Here is an 18,159-nt window from a genome sequence, read left to right on the forward strand (position 1 = left end):
TCTCTCTCTCTCTCTCTCTCTCTCTCTCTCTCTCTCTCTCTCTCTCTCTTCACCTACCTGACTCACTTCCCATTCCCTTCCAAGAGCTTCTATTTGTCTCTTACTGTGTTCCCTATAAAATCTCATCCACTGCCTCCTAAAAAGAAGCAACTCGATAAATATTCGTGGACTGAAACTGAACACCTTTCTGACATTAAGGTGAGAGGCATTTCTGTTTCCTCCTAATGGAGAAAGACCATGCATGAGAATTCTTTAGCCCAGCCTTCATGCCGTCTGAGCCCTCTCAAATATCCCTGCTCGAGGTTTTTTTTGTTTTTGTTTTTGTTTTGATAATTTAATGGCACACACTTCCGGATTCTGCCCCTTTGGCTCTTCAGTTATAAAGTACTTTACCTTACCCCAAAGCACCCCGTCTCAATCTTGTCTCTCGATCTCCTAAAAGTTAACTGCTCTCTCGTACAGAAAGATGCCCAAGCACTAAAACACCCAAGAGAATTGCTCTTATGAAAGGTCTGATCTGTATCAAAGAACTCCATCCCTGAGTAGAAAACATGAGAACCAACCAGTAAGTCGCCAGATGCAAAGTGATGAGCTTACGCAAATTGCAACACCGCATTGCAGGGTGCAGGGTGCAAGGCTAAGCAGAATGTCCTCCACATGTGTGAGCTTACCAGCTTCGCAGAGAATATAACACGCCTAACAGCTGCAGGAGGAGCCCTGTGCAAGTGGGTGGTATTTCATGTCCATCTTAGGCACTTTTGAAGATTTGTTTTGCATTAGGCAGGCTGAAGCCCTCTTTGCCGCCACGTTGCCAACGTAAAAGGGAAAAAAAAGCCACGTTATGGATCAGCAGCGGGAGTATTGTGTATTTATCTCTTATGAGCCCAGCAAACCATTTGGGAGCCATTTATTGAGCAGAAATTCCAAATTAACCCTTCACTTGCTGTGTCATGCTATAGAACCATAGCGGTCTCGCTGTCCCGGTGTAAACTTCGCTTCTTTTAATGATATACTTTCGGTTGTTTGTGCATTAAGGATAAATTAGGTAAGGAATAAAAAGTGTGGAAGTGTCTCCTATGTGCTTGGCATGGCCTTTATTTATCCTGGGAAGTGTCCATGCCCCTTGGAGAGGATTGAAGATGTGGAGAGCTTGAATCCTGAGAGCCATGAATGATTCAAAACCCTCCACAGGAGGGCCCAGTGTCACTGAACTCAAGCCCCTCCTGTGTTTGCCCAATGTAGACCATTTTGTACCTGCCTGCTTGTTGGCACCTTCCACTCTGGTGTCTTCAAGTAAGTAGGCTGGGCTCCTCAGGAGAACTTAATGCTGCCAGTGCGGTCCACCAGAATTTTCCTTATCTATTTGTTGAAGTGATCGGTTGGTAGGGCAACAGGGCAGACTCTGGGTGGAATCAGGCAGCTCTAGGTTCCCATCTCAATACTATGACTTTTCACCTGACAAGCCCTGGCAAAGAATAGGACCCTTCCGGGCCTGTTTTATGCTGTGTCAAATGTGCTAACCGCACCCTGTGACGCTGCCCGGCACGAAGTAGGTTCTTCATGAATGTTTGTACTACTTCTATTCATCTACGCCTTCCTGTCAGTCTATCCGTTCCCATATGCGTAATGAGGGACTTTGAATTATGAGTAAACTCTTCTTATGGTCCCTCTGCACTCCTTACATAGAAGCTATACATATCCAAAACATGTCTTCTCCCTCTTTCATTTTATATGTAGCCCTGCCAGTGTTAACAGCACATAAAGACAAAGAGGGCATGGGGGGGGGTCTGGGGTGGCACCTTCCTTCTCTCAGTGGAATCATCCTGATTAAGGCTGAAACTCTAAGTAGGAGTTACATCGTGCTGCCTCTGTAAAGCAGAGGGACAGAGAGAAGCAACCAGATGTGTTGGGGTGGGGGGGAGGAGGATTCCATTTTCACCCAGGCTTGACACTGAGAGGTAACATCAGTGCCTGGGTTCTTAGGGAACACCCAGGGCAAGGTGCACGGCTGTTCTACTCAGTCAGCTGGAGGAAGGGAGGCGACTGGCTGGTCCTCCTCCTGGGAGTTAAACGATTTTTCGCCCGAGGAACAATATCTCCTACTCCTTCTATCTCAGCCAGTGACTCACGCACTGGAAACGGTGTAAACACAGGTGGAGGACCTGGGTGCCCCAGCATGATTGAAGGCCAGTCCTCCAGGCCAACCTTCGCATTCCACTGTTAAAACACTGAAGTTCAAAGAGATGTGCTGAGCCATTTCACAGAGGCCTGGACATGAGGAGCGGAGCAGGACCTGAAATCTCTCAGTTTTGCTAGCCCTGCTCCAGTTGGCTCATGGTTCTCCTAGGATAACAGTAAGCGGCGGTGAAGGCGCCCATTCCCTTTCACAGCCCACCGCCCTTGATCTTATTATCGTACTCCCGACCCCCTCTCTTCCTTTTTTCGTCCTTTTTCCCCCTCCCTACCAGGGTATCCCAGGGTCGACTGGGTGGAGGGATGAGAATGCATTTACTCCGACACACCTATCCGTGCATTGTGGTTAAGGAAGGCTGGGAGCACCATACATCTTCCCAGCAGAACTGCGCTGAGCAGAGATTGAGCTGGGGACGCTCCTGGGGGGCTCAGCTCCAAGGCCTAGGGGCGCCAAGGCTTGGGCTAGGGGCGGAGCCTCTCGGTGGCGAGCGAGGGGGCGGGGCGCGGTGCGGAGTTCCTAGGGACCTGGGCAGGGGCGATCGCCTGCCCTCCTGGGTTGGGGACGAGCGGAGTGGCGGGACGCGCAGGCCCGGTGGAAACGCGGGGCAGCGGTGAGGACTGCAGGGGTGCGGCGGGAGCTGGGCGGGCGGCGTCACCCAAGGCGGAGGGGGCGGAGCCGCGATCGCAGCTGCCACCCGGCCGCGGGGCCCAGGCAGAAGTCAGCCGCCCGCGGCTGGGCAAGCACTGCGCGCAGACACGTTACAGACAATGCTCCGAGGCGCCCGGCGGGGCAGCGGACGGCTGGGCCACCGACGGCGTGGCTGTGGGACCGCAGTTCCCAGGTGAGCCCATCACTCTGTCTCCAGATCCCGCCGCTTTTTGTCTAACTAACGTGGCGGCCCAGGGGCTTTCGCAGAGTCGCTGTGGTGGCCCGGCGGGCCAGCCCCTACTGGCGTCTCCCGGGGTGACAGGCGACCGATCGGAGCGCGTGGAGAGTCCGGACCTCGTGCTCCGGGTTGTGCCCTCGGTGCAGGCGCCGAGACGGGAAAGCTGGAGAGTTGGAGGGGTATTTTCAATTCATTCCAGAAACGCTCGCTTTGAAACCGGGAAACTTTTCCTTGGAGTTCCGGGGAGGGTGATCGACTGCTGTAATGGTTTTACTGGTCTTGCTGGTCTAGCTGCTCTGTTTTGTGTGTTGGGAACTGCTTTCTGCCATGAGTATTGTCAAAGCAGCAGAGGAGTAGAAGCCGTTCGGGCAGCTCCGGCCAGACCCGGAGGTGACGAATGGGGGGTCCAGGGAAGCCACCTTTAGCCTGCAACTGATCTCCGAAAGAAGGTGATATCTGTTTGATCAACCTTGGTGATCATTCCATACCTGGAGCTAGCTCTTAACCTTTGCTTGTGATGTCCCTCTGCAGCCGGGCGCACACACCCACATGCACACGCGAGCACGCTTACACTTGGAAAATAGAATCTCCACTTGTGAGTCCTGGGAATGGGAATGGAGGCGGCTGAGCATTCTCAGCCCACAGCGCTCGCTCAGTCTGTCTGTTCTCCCAGGTAAAGCTCAACCATGGTTTTGCAGAGCTGATTGTAGAGCCCAAAGGTGAGGAGTTTTGCAGTGGATTCAGTCCAGACTCAGGTTGCGAAGGTTTAACTGAACTCCGTTCTCAGCTCTCCTTTACAGCCCCCTCCTGAGGCGATTTGACAGGAAGCCCCAGGGAAAACAAGTTGGCCTTCGGGAGAGTTGGGGGGGGGTACCTGAGAACTTTGCTCCCCTTATTGGTTCAGACTGTGCAGGCTTCAAGTCCACACTCTTTCTGCTGAGTTAAGATTACTCAGAAGGTAGAAAATAAAAAGATATGTAAATATCATAATATACCCTTAGTGCCAGGCTGAGGTGAGGTGTTAGGGTAGCCACTTCCTGCTCTCTCCCTAGACCACTCTGGCCAATGGAATATAATGCGTTAATCTATATACTTTCCATGCATACTATACTTTTGGGGGATTTGCATTATTTATTTATTTATTTATTAAAATGTAAGAAACAAGATTATTTAGATGGAAAATTTCTGGAATTCTATAGAGTAAGGCATGAGGAAATTTGGGTGCAAATGTGAGGGATATTTGGAGCCCAAATACTTAGGATCTGGCCACCCTGATTCTTCAGATTCTTTTTGAGATGGGGTGGGAGTGTATCTGACAGCTCAGCCTTGTAAATCATAGCGCAGAAGTTTGCAGAGGCAACGCTATTTTATCATGACTCGGATCACAAAGAATGCTGAGATCTTCTCCTGCTCTTACACTGCAGCCTCCCACTGAGAAATGGGAGAATTTGCATAATTCTGGGGGCCCACCTACCCTCTGAGGTAGGCATGTGATCTAGGAAGGTGCCATTCCGGGCTGTGCAGAGCTAGCACTACCCAGGGCTCTCTACTCCCGTCATTTGTGTGGTTCACCATCTTTTTCCTGAAAGCAACCAGGAGACAATTCCAGGCCTAGAAGTGCTGCTTATTAGCTCCAAAGACAAGATGGGAATGTCTGTTTGCAGAGACTGAAGGAGCCAGTGTTAACAGGACACAGTGAGTCAGTGATGATGGGCAGCCCAGGGTTTTCTTTGTTGCTCTTATTCAGCAACTTCCCCTAAAAAATCCTTTGTGTTCCTGGGCAGTTGTGTGGTCCATGTTGTGGTCAGCCTGCAGACAATGTCAGAGTTGTGGAAGAGGGCGAAGAGAGTGCTTGTAATTGAGTGACTGATCTCAAGGTAGCTTCTGGCAGGGGAGTACAAGAATCAAGAGCCTACTGTACTCTCCAGGTTGTCAGAGGCTGATGGCTACAAAAAAGGAGGGGAGGGAGGAGCCTTAGAAAATGGGGTATCTAGGTGTTCTGGGTTGCCTGCTGAAGAGGAAATGAGATGCAGCTACCGCAAACTGGATCTGTGTGACTGTGGGGCAGCAGACTCTGAGGAAGTGGTTGGACACCAACCTCCACAGCTCCCCCAGCCTGATTCAGAGCTAGCTTCCCAGGAAGCTGACCCACAGAACTCCTGTCCATGTTCTCTGAGGGACACTGGAGCCTTGCCTACAGTAGACATGGGCTGTGACTTTGCTGTGATCTGGTAGATCTAGTCGGGCTTCACACACAAACCTGAGTCCTTAGCATTTCAAACTCAACTTCTCTGACAAATAAAACAAAACAGTTCCTCCACCTACTCACTCTCACCCCTGCCCTTGCATCCCTTAGCTGCAAGCATTTAGTTCCCTGAGACCGGTGACCATAGGAGAGAGATAGAACCTGGTCATGATTGCTCTGCTTGTTGAAAGCCCGTGACCTCTTTGGAAGATCTGGCAGAGAAGGAATGGGCTATTTGGGTGTACTGGGAGAAGAATCCAGCCAGCATCGTTAAAGACCCTATACCGACTGTAGAAACATTCAGATTTTAGACTGTGTGTGTTCATTTAGTTTAACGTGGAAGCTGTTTTCTCATTAACTGGCTGGAGCAGAGGTACATTTGGCTCCTGTACTCACTGGATAAGCACCTTGTCTGTGAGTGTGGGAGAAGAGTGATGGAGTGCTTCCCACAAGAAGTCTGGAATGACCTTCGGAGTTTTGGCGCTCTTGGTGCTTCTATCTGGTTAGTCCTGTTGACTGCTTAGAGAGAATTAACCTCAGGCAAATTCTCACCAGACAGGGTGGAGTATAGCCCCCAAGGGCAGCACTTTCCCAGTTCAAGGTGAACCTGTTTATCTCAGGATCTCCTCAAGGTCTTCTTCCTAGAGCACTCTCCTAAAAGGATGCCAAAGCATCCTCAGTAAAGAAGAAGGAGCAGAGAGTAGTAAGCAGACCATGGCTCACTACTTGGGATCCTGAACAAGGCGAAGGTGAGGTGGGGTGGTCCAGTCAATGGGTTTATCTTCGGCAAGCAGCAAGCTTGATGTAGACGGCCAGGTCTTCCTCTTCACTGTAACATCTGTACCTGTAGAATGGGATTCTTGGCTACCTTGCGGGATGCTACTTGAATTATTTGGGTAATGCCATAGCCCTTAGAGCTCTTGTTGAGGAGTAAATTTACCAAGGTCTATGGGAGCAAATGGGGCTTTTATATTTATTTGCAGAAGCAGAGCTGCTTTGACAAAGTGACTACCTGTCCCCAGGCGTACGACAGGGAAAACTTTTGGATAACCTCTTCTCTCATATTCTGCCCAGTCTCTCTTAGGCCAGGACTGTGGAGTCAGGCCTTTCTGTCTTCTGTTTCAAACTTGGCATGTGGCACCCTGCTTTGTTTACCTCAGCACAGAATTGAATAGTGTAGACTAAACAAGGGGGAGAAGGCAGAATTCCCGTGATGCCAAATATCCTAACAAGGTGCCCCCGTGGGGCAAGCCAGCAACACATCTCTCCCACTTTTCAACAATGTATCAGAAGCACGGATAACAGTTTCCATTTTAGAGTCTCTGCCTGCTTCTGTTCCTCTTCAGTTTTTGTTCCAAACTTGCATGCTATTACCTATAAACCCTTGATTTTATATGTGGTATTGCTTTGTTGTTCTTGGGCAGTGCTCCGGGCTATGGACACCTCAGATTCTGAAAGAATGTAGGAACTAGGTTCAGGCCTATTCTCCTCTCAAAATCTAAAACACCGTGTTTGGAGGCACTGAAATGATGTGTGTGTGTGTGTGTGTGTGTGTACACAAGCATGTCCATACTTGCATGTGTGGAGGTCAGACATTGACATTGAGTATACTCCATTGAGTATGGTTGTACACTTATTATTGTGAGACAGGATCACTCACCAAACCTGCAGCTCACTGATTGGCAAGACTGGCTTGCTATTGAGACCCTGGCTGGGATCTTCCTGTTTCCATCTCCCAGTACTGGGATTACAGATGTGTACTGTACGCCGTGGAAGGAGCCTGGATTCTGGGGGAGTGGCTGAATACCTGCCGTTTCTCCAATGGGGAGTCGGGGTTCAAGGCCCATGCCCAGCCAAGAGTCAAGACATCCTTCCACGGCCCGACAGTGTACCATCACGCTCAGCCTTTCAATGGGTGCTGGAGATCTGAACCCAGATCCTCACACTTACATGGTAAGCATTTTGTCTATTGTGCACTTTTCTAAGGCCCTGAAATGTCTTTTATGCTCTCTATTTAAGAAAGGGGACAATGATTGTTTGTAAACTTTCTGATAGAGTTGCCTAAGGAATATCAAAGATATCAAAGAGCTTCTGACGGCTGAGCCCAGGGCCCAGAATAAAAGGACTATTCCCCTTTGGCCGCTTTTCCTTCTTTACTTCCTTCTTCCTTGTCTCCATTTTCATAATGGGCTCTTATTGTTAATGCACACATCTCCTAATCATTCCTAATCAGGCAATGATCTGCCTTCCAGGGAGTTGATCTGGAACTCATTTCTGCCTCCTGCAAGACCTCATCAGAGAGCCGGGCTCAAGATGAACTCGCATCTCATCGGCTCACAGTGCTCCAGACCCTTTGACTGAACCCCGAGAGCCCAAAAATGTCTGCCTGCAGTGACTTTGTGGAGCACATCTGGAAACCCGGATCTTGCAAGAACTGCTTCTGCTTGCAGAGTGACCATCAGCTAACAGCTGGCCGTCCCAAGGCTAGAGCCAGCAGCCTACCCGCTGGAGCTCGCCTGCCAGCCAGGCCTGAGAATTGCCGCCTAGAAGATGAAGGCGTGAATGGCTTGGCCTACTCAAAGCCCACCATTGCTGTAAAACCCACCATGATGAGTTCTGAGACCTCCGACTTGTGGACTGAGGCCAGCCTGAGCGCTGAAGTCCCGAAGGTGAGGCTGACTAACCCAGCTGGTATTTTTACGGGGGCCGTTCCTATTCTAACACATGGTTGGCTGGCTGGCGGCCACGGAGGGCTATTGGAGCAAGAATTCCTGCGGGATAGTTGCCTACTCGCTTGCCCTGAGGTTGCTACTCGCTGACAGCTGCTGTTTGGCTATTCCCATCTATCTTTCTATATCTTCCTTTAGGTTAATATGAATTAGTCCAGATACACCAGGATTTTCCCCTGATTTGGAGACTTATAAAAAGGGAACGCAAAAATAAAGACAAACAGACGCTTTAAACTATTGGCTGTAACTTTAGATATTTACAGAAGCACCAGCCATTGTACAGTGACTGACATCCACCCAGTACCCTCCTACATGAGCTTCTGCACCATCGACTCATGACCAGTATTTTCATCACTCCCTGCACCCACTTCCTTTCCTCACACATCGTAAAGATAATAAGCACATCTATTTAAAAGATAAAGCCTTAAACAATATAGTCCCGATGCCCAGTCACAAATAAAATATTACCAGCAGTTCCTTATAACAATGATTTGTCACTCAGCTGACGATAACACTTGTAGCTTTTCTTCTAAATTTGTATGTGTATGTGTGTGCACATGTGGATGGGGTGTGTGTATGCGTGTACCCTGTGTGTGTGCCAGAGTTCTGCCAGGTTTTCCTCCTCACTTGCTCTCTACCTTTCTATTCATTTGTTTCTTTGCTTTTAAAGATTTATTTCTATTGTACGTGTATCAATAGTTTGCTTGTGTATGGGTATACTGTGTGCGAAAGCCAGAAGGAAGTTTCAGATGCACCCCCCTTCCCCCCGAACTGGAATTCCAGATGGGTGCTTGAAACCATCAAACCTAGGTCCTCTGGAAGAACAAGTACTTTTAACTGACGTCACTCCAGCCTCCTGTATTTTAGTTTTGAGAAACTCACTGTTTCTCAGCTAGATTGGCTGGCCAACGAACCCCCAGCATCTACCTGTCTCTGCCCACTCCCTCATCCTTGGGGTTACAGCTTTGTAACAACACACCCAGCCTCTTATGGAGAGTTCTGGAGATCTATACCCAGGATCAGTGCCAGCATAGCAAGCAGTTTGCCCACTGAGCCATCTCCCCAGCCCCCATATTTCCAGTTTTGACATGAATGTTTTACCAGCTTTATCTAGGACCACAGAAGCATTTATACCCCTAGAGTTCCGACCTTTCTTCTTCTGAAAGAAAGAAACCCTTAGAGAGGTATAATTATGGAGAGGGTGTGTGGGCCAGGGCTGCTCGGGCTGCTGTCTGTGGACGTGTCTCTGAGGCTATATGCCTGAGACATTCTAAGAACCCTTGTTCCACAGTGACCTCTTCTAGTGTCCTGGATTTCCTCAGCCAGTGTGATACATGGGGCCAGGAAGGGTGTGTGAGTGCATGAGAAAAACAAAGGTCAGTTTTAATTCAAGAGAGGTTTATGTGAAGAGAGGCATTTCCTGGGGAGGCAGCAAACCCCCTGTCTTTCTCAGAGCTGTTCCGTTTTCCCTGAGCTGGCAACACCCATTCACTCAGCTGCTCTTGACACCTTCAACTTTCACCTATATAAGCCAGTGACTCTTTGTATTCAATATCCCCTGGGGGTCAAGAGCCCCTTGCAAGCCTTGCAATGAGGCTATCTGTTCAAATGGGAGTGGGTAAGGAGAGGAAAGGGGGGGGGGCGGAGTAACTCTGTTGACAAGGATGATTGACAGATGCGATGAGTTCACATTGTTGCCTTATTGACCTATTAGTTCAGCCACTTAAGCAGGTGGGAGCTGAGGTGATTGCCGTAAACTGGAAGAAAGGGCAGCTGTGTAGCAAGGCTCAAAGGAGTGCCTAGCAAAGAGCCAGAGAGCCTGAACCCAGCTCAGAAACCATCCCCTTGTCCCCTGGCTTGCACCGACTCATATGAGGTGCTTTTAAAAATCATACGGGGAGAGGGGCGGCTAGAGAGATGGCTACATCCACATGTGTGCTCACAACAGACGATGACTCCAATTCCAGGAAATCTGATGCCCTCTTCTGTCCTCCTTGGGTACCAGGCACGCACATGTAGCACTCAGAGATACATGCAACAAACATACAATAATAAAATAATGTTTTAAAGAGAAGAAAAGACAAAAAAAATTGTTATGGCTTGTTTCTTCAGGAATGTGCCATAGCTGGATTATCCAGTGACCAGTCGGCACAAGGATGCATTAGACAAAATTTTAAACTATTTTCGATCCAGTGGAATTGTTTCACCCAGTGCTTATGCTTCTTTGCTTTTTCTGGGTTTGGTGCTGATTTTTGTGATGTAACAGACATGAGCCAAAAGCAATATCATCCCCGGGTGGGATGCATACCTCAGCATCTAGAAATCCAGGTGTTCCCTGTGTGCCCAGTCATGATCATAGCTCTGGGGAGGCCGAAGGTGGGCATGGCATTGCTTGCCCACCCACTGGGATAGACCTGAGTGCTGGGATGCACCTGTGTGCTGTCTGAGACAGGTGACAGTGTTATCTCTTGCCTCATACTTTGTTGTGTAACATGTGATTTTCTTTTTTAAAACCCGGCACTGTGTAGGTCAACTGGAGGCGAACCCCAGGCAAGCTCCTGCTCCCAAAACAGGAAGATGGGCCAATAGTTTACCTAGGCAGCTTCCGAGGAATGCAGAAGCCTTCAGGCCCTCTTGCTTGCCCAGATGGCAACTCTCGTTGTCCCCCAGCCTATACCATGGTCGGACTGCATAACCTGGAGGCCCGAGTGGATAGGAACACTGCCTTTCAACCAGTGAGTTTCCCGGAAGAGAAGACTGGGAGGGAAGAGCTGCCCTCCGCTCAGGAGAGTTTTCGCCAGAAGCTAGCAGCCTTTGCAGGGATGACATCCAGCTGCCCCAAGGGCCTCAGGCCCTGCACTTCTCCACAGCCCCTGCGGGAGTCCTTGCCCTCAGAGGATGACAGTGATCAAAGGTGCTCACCCTCAGGAGACAGCGAAGGTGGAGAATACTGCTCCATTCTGGACTGTTGTCCAGAATCCAAAGACGCTGTGCATAGCACCGAGGGCTCTGGCAGACGTGGAGGGGACGGCTCACCCATATGCTGGGAGCAGGGAACGTGTACAAGACCAACAGAAGAGGAAAAGCAGGGTCTGAATTTTCCCAGAGAGTGTTGCGGACAGGGACCCACAGCGAACCCGCCCCGCCTGGGCCCCAAGAAGCCATCCCTTAATTCAGAGGCTGCGAGCTCTTCAGATGGTCTGTCCTGTGGCAGCAGCCGCAGCGGGGCCAGCAGCCCCTTCGCTCCCCACCTTGAGAATGAGTACTGCTCTCTTGTGAAGGAGCCAGCCTCGGGGAAGCAGCAGAACTCCAGCTGCCACTTCATCACCTCTGGCAAAGGTGTGGGTCAAGCTGCGGAACTCCAGCCCCCAGCCCTTCCTAGAGAGGCTGCGCAGCCCGAACCCATCTACGCCGAAAGTGCCAAGAGGAAGAAGGCGGGTCCGGTACCTCCGAGGCCCGAGCCCAAGAAAGAGCAGGTCGCAGCTGGTCATAGCCAGGGCCAAGTATGGACAGGTGATACCTGGGCTCAGAAGACATCTTCTGGCTGGAGCCAGGATAGGGAAGGCCCAAACCCTGCTGCTCCTCAGGTGGCAGCCACCATCACTGTCATCGCTGCTCACCCAGAAGAGGACCACAGGACTATTTATCTGAGCAGCCCTGACTCTGCCGTGGGGGTGCAGTGGCCACGTGGGCCTTTGAACCAGGACTTACAAGCTAGCGAAGAGGACCCTTTGGTTGCGCAGGGGCTAAGCTCAAGGGAGAGCCATCCACATAATGTGACTGAAAACACATCCAAAGAGAAGCCTGCCATTCCCCCCAAGCTGTCTAAAAGCAGCCCCGGAGGGTCCCCAGTGTCCCCTGCAGCCCCGCCTCTCACTGACCACAGCGATGGGAACACCGGTGGCGGCAGCGTGGGACCCCAGCTTTCCTCTAGAGTCCCTACTAACCTAACTTCTTCCTGCCAGACCAATGGTGTTCCTGCCAGCGACCCTGCCAAGTGTCCCCCACCAACCACCTCCTCTTCAGTCCTGGACCAGAGGCGGCCAAGATACCAGAGTGGTGCTTGGAGCCGCCAGTGCCGGATAGAGGAGGAGGAGGAGGTGGGGCAGGAGTTGTTGAGTCAAAGTTGGGGGAGAGAGATGGAAAATGGAACCGCAGACCATTCAAACTCCTCTACGTGGCACCGGCTCCATCCCATTGATGGCTCCTCTGTGCAGAACAGCAAAACTAACTCTGGGATGAGCAAATCAGCTTCCTTTGCGTTTGAGTTCCCAAAGGACAGAGGCAGATTGGAGGCATTCTCGCCCCCTCCCCCACCTCCAAAGTCAAGGTGAGTACCCCTGGGGCTGATGTGGAAAGAGTCATAAGAAAAAAACACCAGTCTGTAGGGCCTTTCCCAGAAACCTTTGCTTTCACTGCCCCTCAGGAAAGCCTGAGGCCCATCCTGGAGTGCTGCCTGCCAGGCACCAGTGTCTGCCCCAAAGGCCATTGTGCATTATGTAAATTTCCCAGAGGCCCAGCTCAGCCTTGAGAAAGCAGGAACTCGTGTTTGGTGTGTGTGTGTGTGCTCTGCAAACAATCTTGGAAGCAGTGTGTGTGGACTGGCTATTTGAAATGAATCTTACAAAGCAAAGAAGCACCAGGGGGTTTGTGGGGAGGGGGAGAATACAGCTCAGTGGCAGAGCGATTGCCTAGCAGATGTAAGCCAACATGGTTGGTCTCTAGCACTATAAAAAAAAAAATAAAAGAAGAAAAGAAAAAGAAAAAAAGAAAAGAAAAAGCTGGGACAGACACAAGTTCAGTGACAGAGCCCATGCTTAGCCTGAGCGAGGCCAGGGGTTGGATCCCCGGCTCCCTCCACCCCCACAAAAGCAAACAAAACAACCCTAGCAGATTGTTGCTCCTTTTGCTACATTCTTATAATCGGCCCATTCCCCAGATCTCATAAGTATCTCTTGCAGTGTTTTTTGGGGAAAACTCTGAAACTTAATCTGTTCTGACATAGACTAGAAGGCTAAAGGGGGCCACACTACAGGAATTAGGTAGGTTAAAGCCAGGCATGTACGCTATAAGCTATTATTGCTGTTTGGCTTTAACAGGGTCCATTTTTTTAAACGAAGCTTTGCACATGGTTAAACACTTCTGATGTGGGGTTTTTCAAGGGAGCAAGAGTACCGCTTGCTGTCCGCATGCTAAAGCTCACAGCTTTCTCCATTGCCTTGCCAGTCTAGTGCTAGTTTCATATGCCTTTCAAAGGCTCCAGGAAAATAGATGTCTTCTCTAAGCTATTGAACTGTGAATAGAATGTAAATTCTGGGGAATTTTTCCCCCTTTTGGTGAAAGCAAAATTGATCTTGATTGAGAGAGGAGTTACCCACTATGACAAAAAGCCAGGCTTTCCAAACGGTCTCTCTAGTCTTGTTGCTGCTGGTGTTCTGTTTGAACAGCAACCTCTGGGTCACTGACAGAACCAAGGGAATTGACCACAGAGGGAAGCCGCTGTGACACTTGGCTTTGAACATCAAGGTGGTGTTTTTTTTAGGCTGTGATGTGATCTAACAGGGCCTTGTTCTCATGATCACTGCTCTGTTCTGCCATTCCGTTGGCCACCCACCACATAGTAGCGACACCTTCCAGAGCCTTGGTGATTGTAGACTCTGTCTGGTTCCTAGGCTACAGTTTTAACTCCCTGAAGGACTGAATGATTCAGGCACTGAGTTCGAATTCTAAGGTACTATGGGGGGGCATGGATTTTTCAGGTGTTAGACATAATACCACATTTTATTCCGAGAATAGTCCCAGGAGAGATGAATCACCAGCTATTGTCCACAAATGACAAAATGGACTGACTGCTGAAGAAATCTACATGAGGTTAAAGCTGTCCCTAGCAACTTAGCCAGATGTGCAGTGCAGCCCCTAACCTTCCAGTGCACACAGAACAGAGCAGGGTATGAGAGTAAGACCTTGTAATTGTGTCTGTATGACTCAGTCCTAGGTGCTGCTGGAGAACCACAGTCAACCTCACAAAGCCAAGCTTCTATGCGCTCTCGTATTTATGGGTTGAGTGAGCCACATGTGGTCTCCTTGAGTCTCTTAGATGGGAAGCTTATACTTGGCTAATTCTATCTTTCGTAATGAGTTTTTATGTTTATTTATGTGTGTGTGCTCATGCCCACGTGCACAGGTGGTGTGGTCAGAAGGCAACTTTCAGGAGTCAGTTCTTTCCTACTCGCTTAGTTCCTATAGGTGCCGAGGCTTGGCAGTGAGTTCCTTTCCTCACAGAAACGGATGAGGCTCCAACCCCATGATTGAAATAAATGACCCGAACTCACTGAGGAGATTAGTTAACATCCAGGCAAAAGGCACTGTGGGGTGTTAGGTGACAGTTGTGCCCCTATCTTGTCGGATTCAGTCCTGGGAATACCATGGAAGTCTTAGAAAAGTAACTAAAATGTCTCACTTAAGAGTCATTCCTGGAACTCTTGGTGAGATCTTGGTAACCATAGCAACATGACTCAGGAAGGGTTTTAATTAGCATTTAGGATGAATCCAGAAACCCTTGGTCCAGTGCTATGACAAAACTTTTGGGTTATATGTAGCTCAAGTAAGGTGGGAATCTCAGAGATTATGGGTTCCATTTCTTCAAGAACAAACAAATAAGCAAAAAGAACCTCAAAACCATGGTATTCAAGAATAAGGGAAGCTAGTTCACTTGGGGAAACAGCCTCAGTTTCCCCATGTTGCTGGCATTGTCTTTTGAATATTTACATGTCTGCTGTGAGTAGACAGAAGGCAGGCTTGGGTCCATAAACTGGCTTTGAATTCTGGAACTCAGTCCATGTGGAATTCTTTTTAAGGAAGAGACTGCATAGAACCCCGAAGTACCCTGATCTCAGAAGTCAAGTTTTAGGCAGATTGAGAATGTTGGGGGCTGTACAGCCCCAGCTGAACCAGGGCTGAGTCCCACCAATCATGGAACATATCGGTAATTACAGAAGATGATATCAGTTTTCCAAGATGGAAATTGTGGAGCATCTTCAGGCGACATGGAAGAGTAGCCTGATTTCCATGCTTGGGGGCCAGACTTCCTCTAAAGATCAGCTTTGTCCTGTATGTTATGTATGCTTAGCACCTAGGCAAAGGTGGCTTCATGCACAACCATGTTACGTTCTACTTACACAGTGTGGAGAAACAGAAATGGATTCACCTGCTTTCTGACCCCTTCCCTGAGGGGAGAGACTTGGGTTTGTAATGTCCTATACTGACTGTTCAATGAGTAGCCTACCTCTCTTATTTAACCTCTTGCTGCAATGTCTTGCAAGATGGGCTCTCCAGGGGCCTTCTGTGTGTCTCCTCCTCATGGGATGGTGAGGCTGGATCTGGACTCGTTCTTATTCACTGCTGCCAAGGCAACTGCCTGCATCCACAAACTCACAGGGCTTAGGATGATGGACCTTACCTGGTTTCTGGGTCTCACCTTGTTCAGGGCAGGATTAGAAGATAAGGGTTGACATGTACTGCTGGCTGTTGACTAAGAAACCAAATACTGCAGACAAGAAGTGTGGGCTGTGTGTGTGTGTGTGTGTGTGTGTGTACACTTCACCTTCAGGAGGCAGCTAAAGGAGAGCGTCAGCACCTGAGAAAACAATTAACATGCCCAGGAATCCAGTTGCTTTATGCCTTTTGTGTTTGGGCAGATACAAATCTAGTTTGACATGCCTTACAAGTTTTGAGCAACAAGGGCAGTAGAAAGCCATTTGTCTCGTTAGATCAGCAGACAAGCAGTTCTCGAAGAGACCCCAAATTAGAACGCTAGGGCCAGGCTCAGAGGTGAGCTTGATGGTGGAATCAAAAAACAGGTGGGCTTATGTTTCTGTATGGTCTGGGTCCAGATAAGGTTAATAATCTAAGAAAAAGTTTCCCCATGAAAGTGGGAGATATTTTTGTTCTGATGGTACCAATTTTCAATTGAACCCACTACATGGTACATTGTTCTTTCCCTCTTTGGTGTACCCAGAAATGAGGCTGTTCCTTCTTTAGTCCCATCCTGTGTTGGAGGGGCAACGTCCACAGTAGAGTTCTTTTCTATGCACAAAGGCAGCCACTTTGCTAATGGGAGGAACTGACACATCTTCGTTCTGTGGTGTCTCCCGATATGTGGTCGCACAGCATGACCCCAAGGACAGGTGGAGAGTTACTGAGATGGCCATTTCTCTTCAGTATCTATATCCAATCCGATTAAAGTTTCTAACAGCTTATATCAGCCCCAATCCATTTTGTAGTGAATCATAGGGGTTGACACCAGGGCATAGGAAGTCTCAAGACTTCATGGACCTATCTGGGTGGCAATTTGAAGTCACTTTGTGTTAGGAAGCAGCCTGTATAGAGGATCTCCTCTATCTGTGTGCAGCTTTTCTGGCCTTGTTTAAATGAGAGATGGAGTTGGTTTGGGAAGAGCACATGCTGGGCATAGTCCATGGGAGAAACTGCACACCCTCCACACACAGCGCAACAAATGGAACAAGGCCCGTGCGTCAATAGTGAAGTTTATACTCTGCTACACCATAGGCAAACTAGCAGTTGGCCTCTTCCCAGGGCTTGTAGACAGAATCTGGAAATGGGGAATCTCATACGCTATAGACAGGTATTATTAAAATTAATTCCTGTCTTTTAATCCTATAATGCTTTAACAATTGCTGACTTGATGGATATCTCCACCCAAATACATTTGTATGTATATCTGTGTGTGTGTGTGTGTGTGTGTGTGTGTGTGTGTATACTACAATCTTTAAAGAACTTCTATGCAGTTTTGAGCATGTGCCCTTGACTATTCCTAGGAGTGAGAGATTCTTTGACTCACTGGACACCTACTAATGATCTACATTTTACATTAGGTTGTGTGCAAGATGCTAAAAGTCCAGCAGTAGGTTACTTTTTTTCTCTTGGGTTCTGAGGATTGCATCTGTGTGAATTCGACGAGCAGGTATGCAGTGTAGACTCAGTGAGCAAGTGTGCAGTATGAATTCAGTGAGCAGGCGCGCAGCGCGGACTCAGTGAGCAGGTGTTCTTCTAAGCACCATGCATATAGTGTGCATAGTACACTCAGGCACAGACATGTGCACATAAGATAAAATAAACATTCAAAAATGATTGCCATGTGTGATGTGTGTGGGCACATATGCCATGCTGTGCGTATAAAGGTCAGAGAACAGCTTTGTGGAGTCAGTTCCACCTTCGTATGGGTTCCGAGCCTTGAACTCAGGACATGCAGATGCCCTTACAGGCTGAATCATCTTGCCAGCCCAGAATATTTATTTGTTCCTTTGTTTGTTTTTTATTTTTGAGACAGGGTTTCTCTGTGTAGCCCTGGCTGTCCTGGAACTCACTCTGTAGATCAGGCTGGCCTCGAACTCAGAAATCTGCCTGCCTCTGCCTCCCAAGTGCTGGGATTAAAGGAGTGTGCCACCACCGCTCAGCCAGAATGTTTAGTTCTTTAAGAAGGCTGTTGCACACTATGGATTAAACAAGTTTCTATCTGGCTTCTCACTGGATACCCATTGTAACTCCCTGGCTGTCCCTGCCCAGTGGAACGTTTCCACCTTGAGTTGAATAAGCTGAGGTTAATAATTGTCCATGCTTCAAGGTGGGCAAACACGGTGGGGCACAATGCATTCCTTCTCGGATTAATTACTCTCCAGTGCTTTTGCATTTCAGTCTTGCAAGTGGCCTCTGTTACTTACTGTGATACTTAGTTGTTTTGTTTCAAACTGGGCTGGTGTGTGGAGCCAATCCCCTCTTTCCCTAAGTATGATCCTTTCAGATTGTAATCGTCTAGAATTCCCTACGCCTTCCCCAGCAGCAAATTACAAGAATTCTAGGGTGATGGTGCTTCTCTGAGGTATAACCAAACTTTCTGAGAGACGTCTGGAAACACAGACTGAAGCTAGATGACAGTCCTCTGTCTGAACCTAGTAGCCACAGGGACTTGGTTGCTGGGATGCCCTGACTGCTTCTGGAGCATGGAAGTAACCAACTAGGAGGCAGTTCTCGGTCAGTGCCCCAAGGCATGTTGTGGGAAGTGTTGATTTGATTTGTTATAATTTAT

The 18,159-nt window shown here is 48.9% G+C and overlaps 1 protein-coding gene across 3 annotated transcripts in view; it reads left to right on the forward strand.

Moving 5' to 3' along the window:
* Positions 1–2,750: 2,750 nt before the first annotated feature.
* Positions 2,751–18,159, forward strand: part of Prag1 (PEAK1 related, kinase-activating pseudokinase 1) — a 57,539-nt gene continuing 42,130 nt past the window's right edge. The window contains exons 1-3 of one of the 3 annotated variants that reach the window (XM_028768326.1): positions 2,751–2,804; positions 7,578–7,994; positions 10,583–12,384. In XM_028768326.1, the coding sequence (XP_028624159.1) occupies positions 7,704–7,994; positions 10,583–12,384 (2,093 nt within the window). In that variant the 5' untranslated portion in view covers positions 2,751–2,804; positions 7,578–7,703. Of the gene's footprint in view, positions 2,805–2,874; positions 3,036–7,244; positions 7,279–7,577; positions 7,995–10,582; positions 12,385–18,159 lie in introns of those variants that run through there. The other 2 variants (XM_028768324.1, XM_028768325.1) reach the window with 2 other exon arrangements.

Source organism: Grammomys surdaster, unplaced genomic scaffold, assembly GCF_004785775.1.
Source record: "Grammomys surdaster isolate TR1022 unplaced genomic scaffold, NIH_TR_1.0 185, whole genome shotgun sequence".
Taxonomy (NCBI): domain Eukaryota; kingdom Metazoa; phylum Chordata; class Mammalia; order Rodentia; family Muridae; genus Grammomys; species Grammomys surdaster.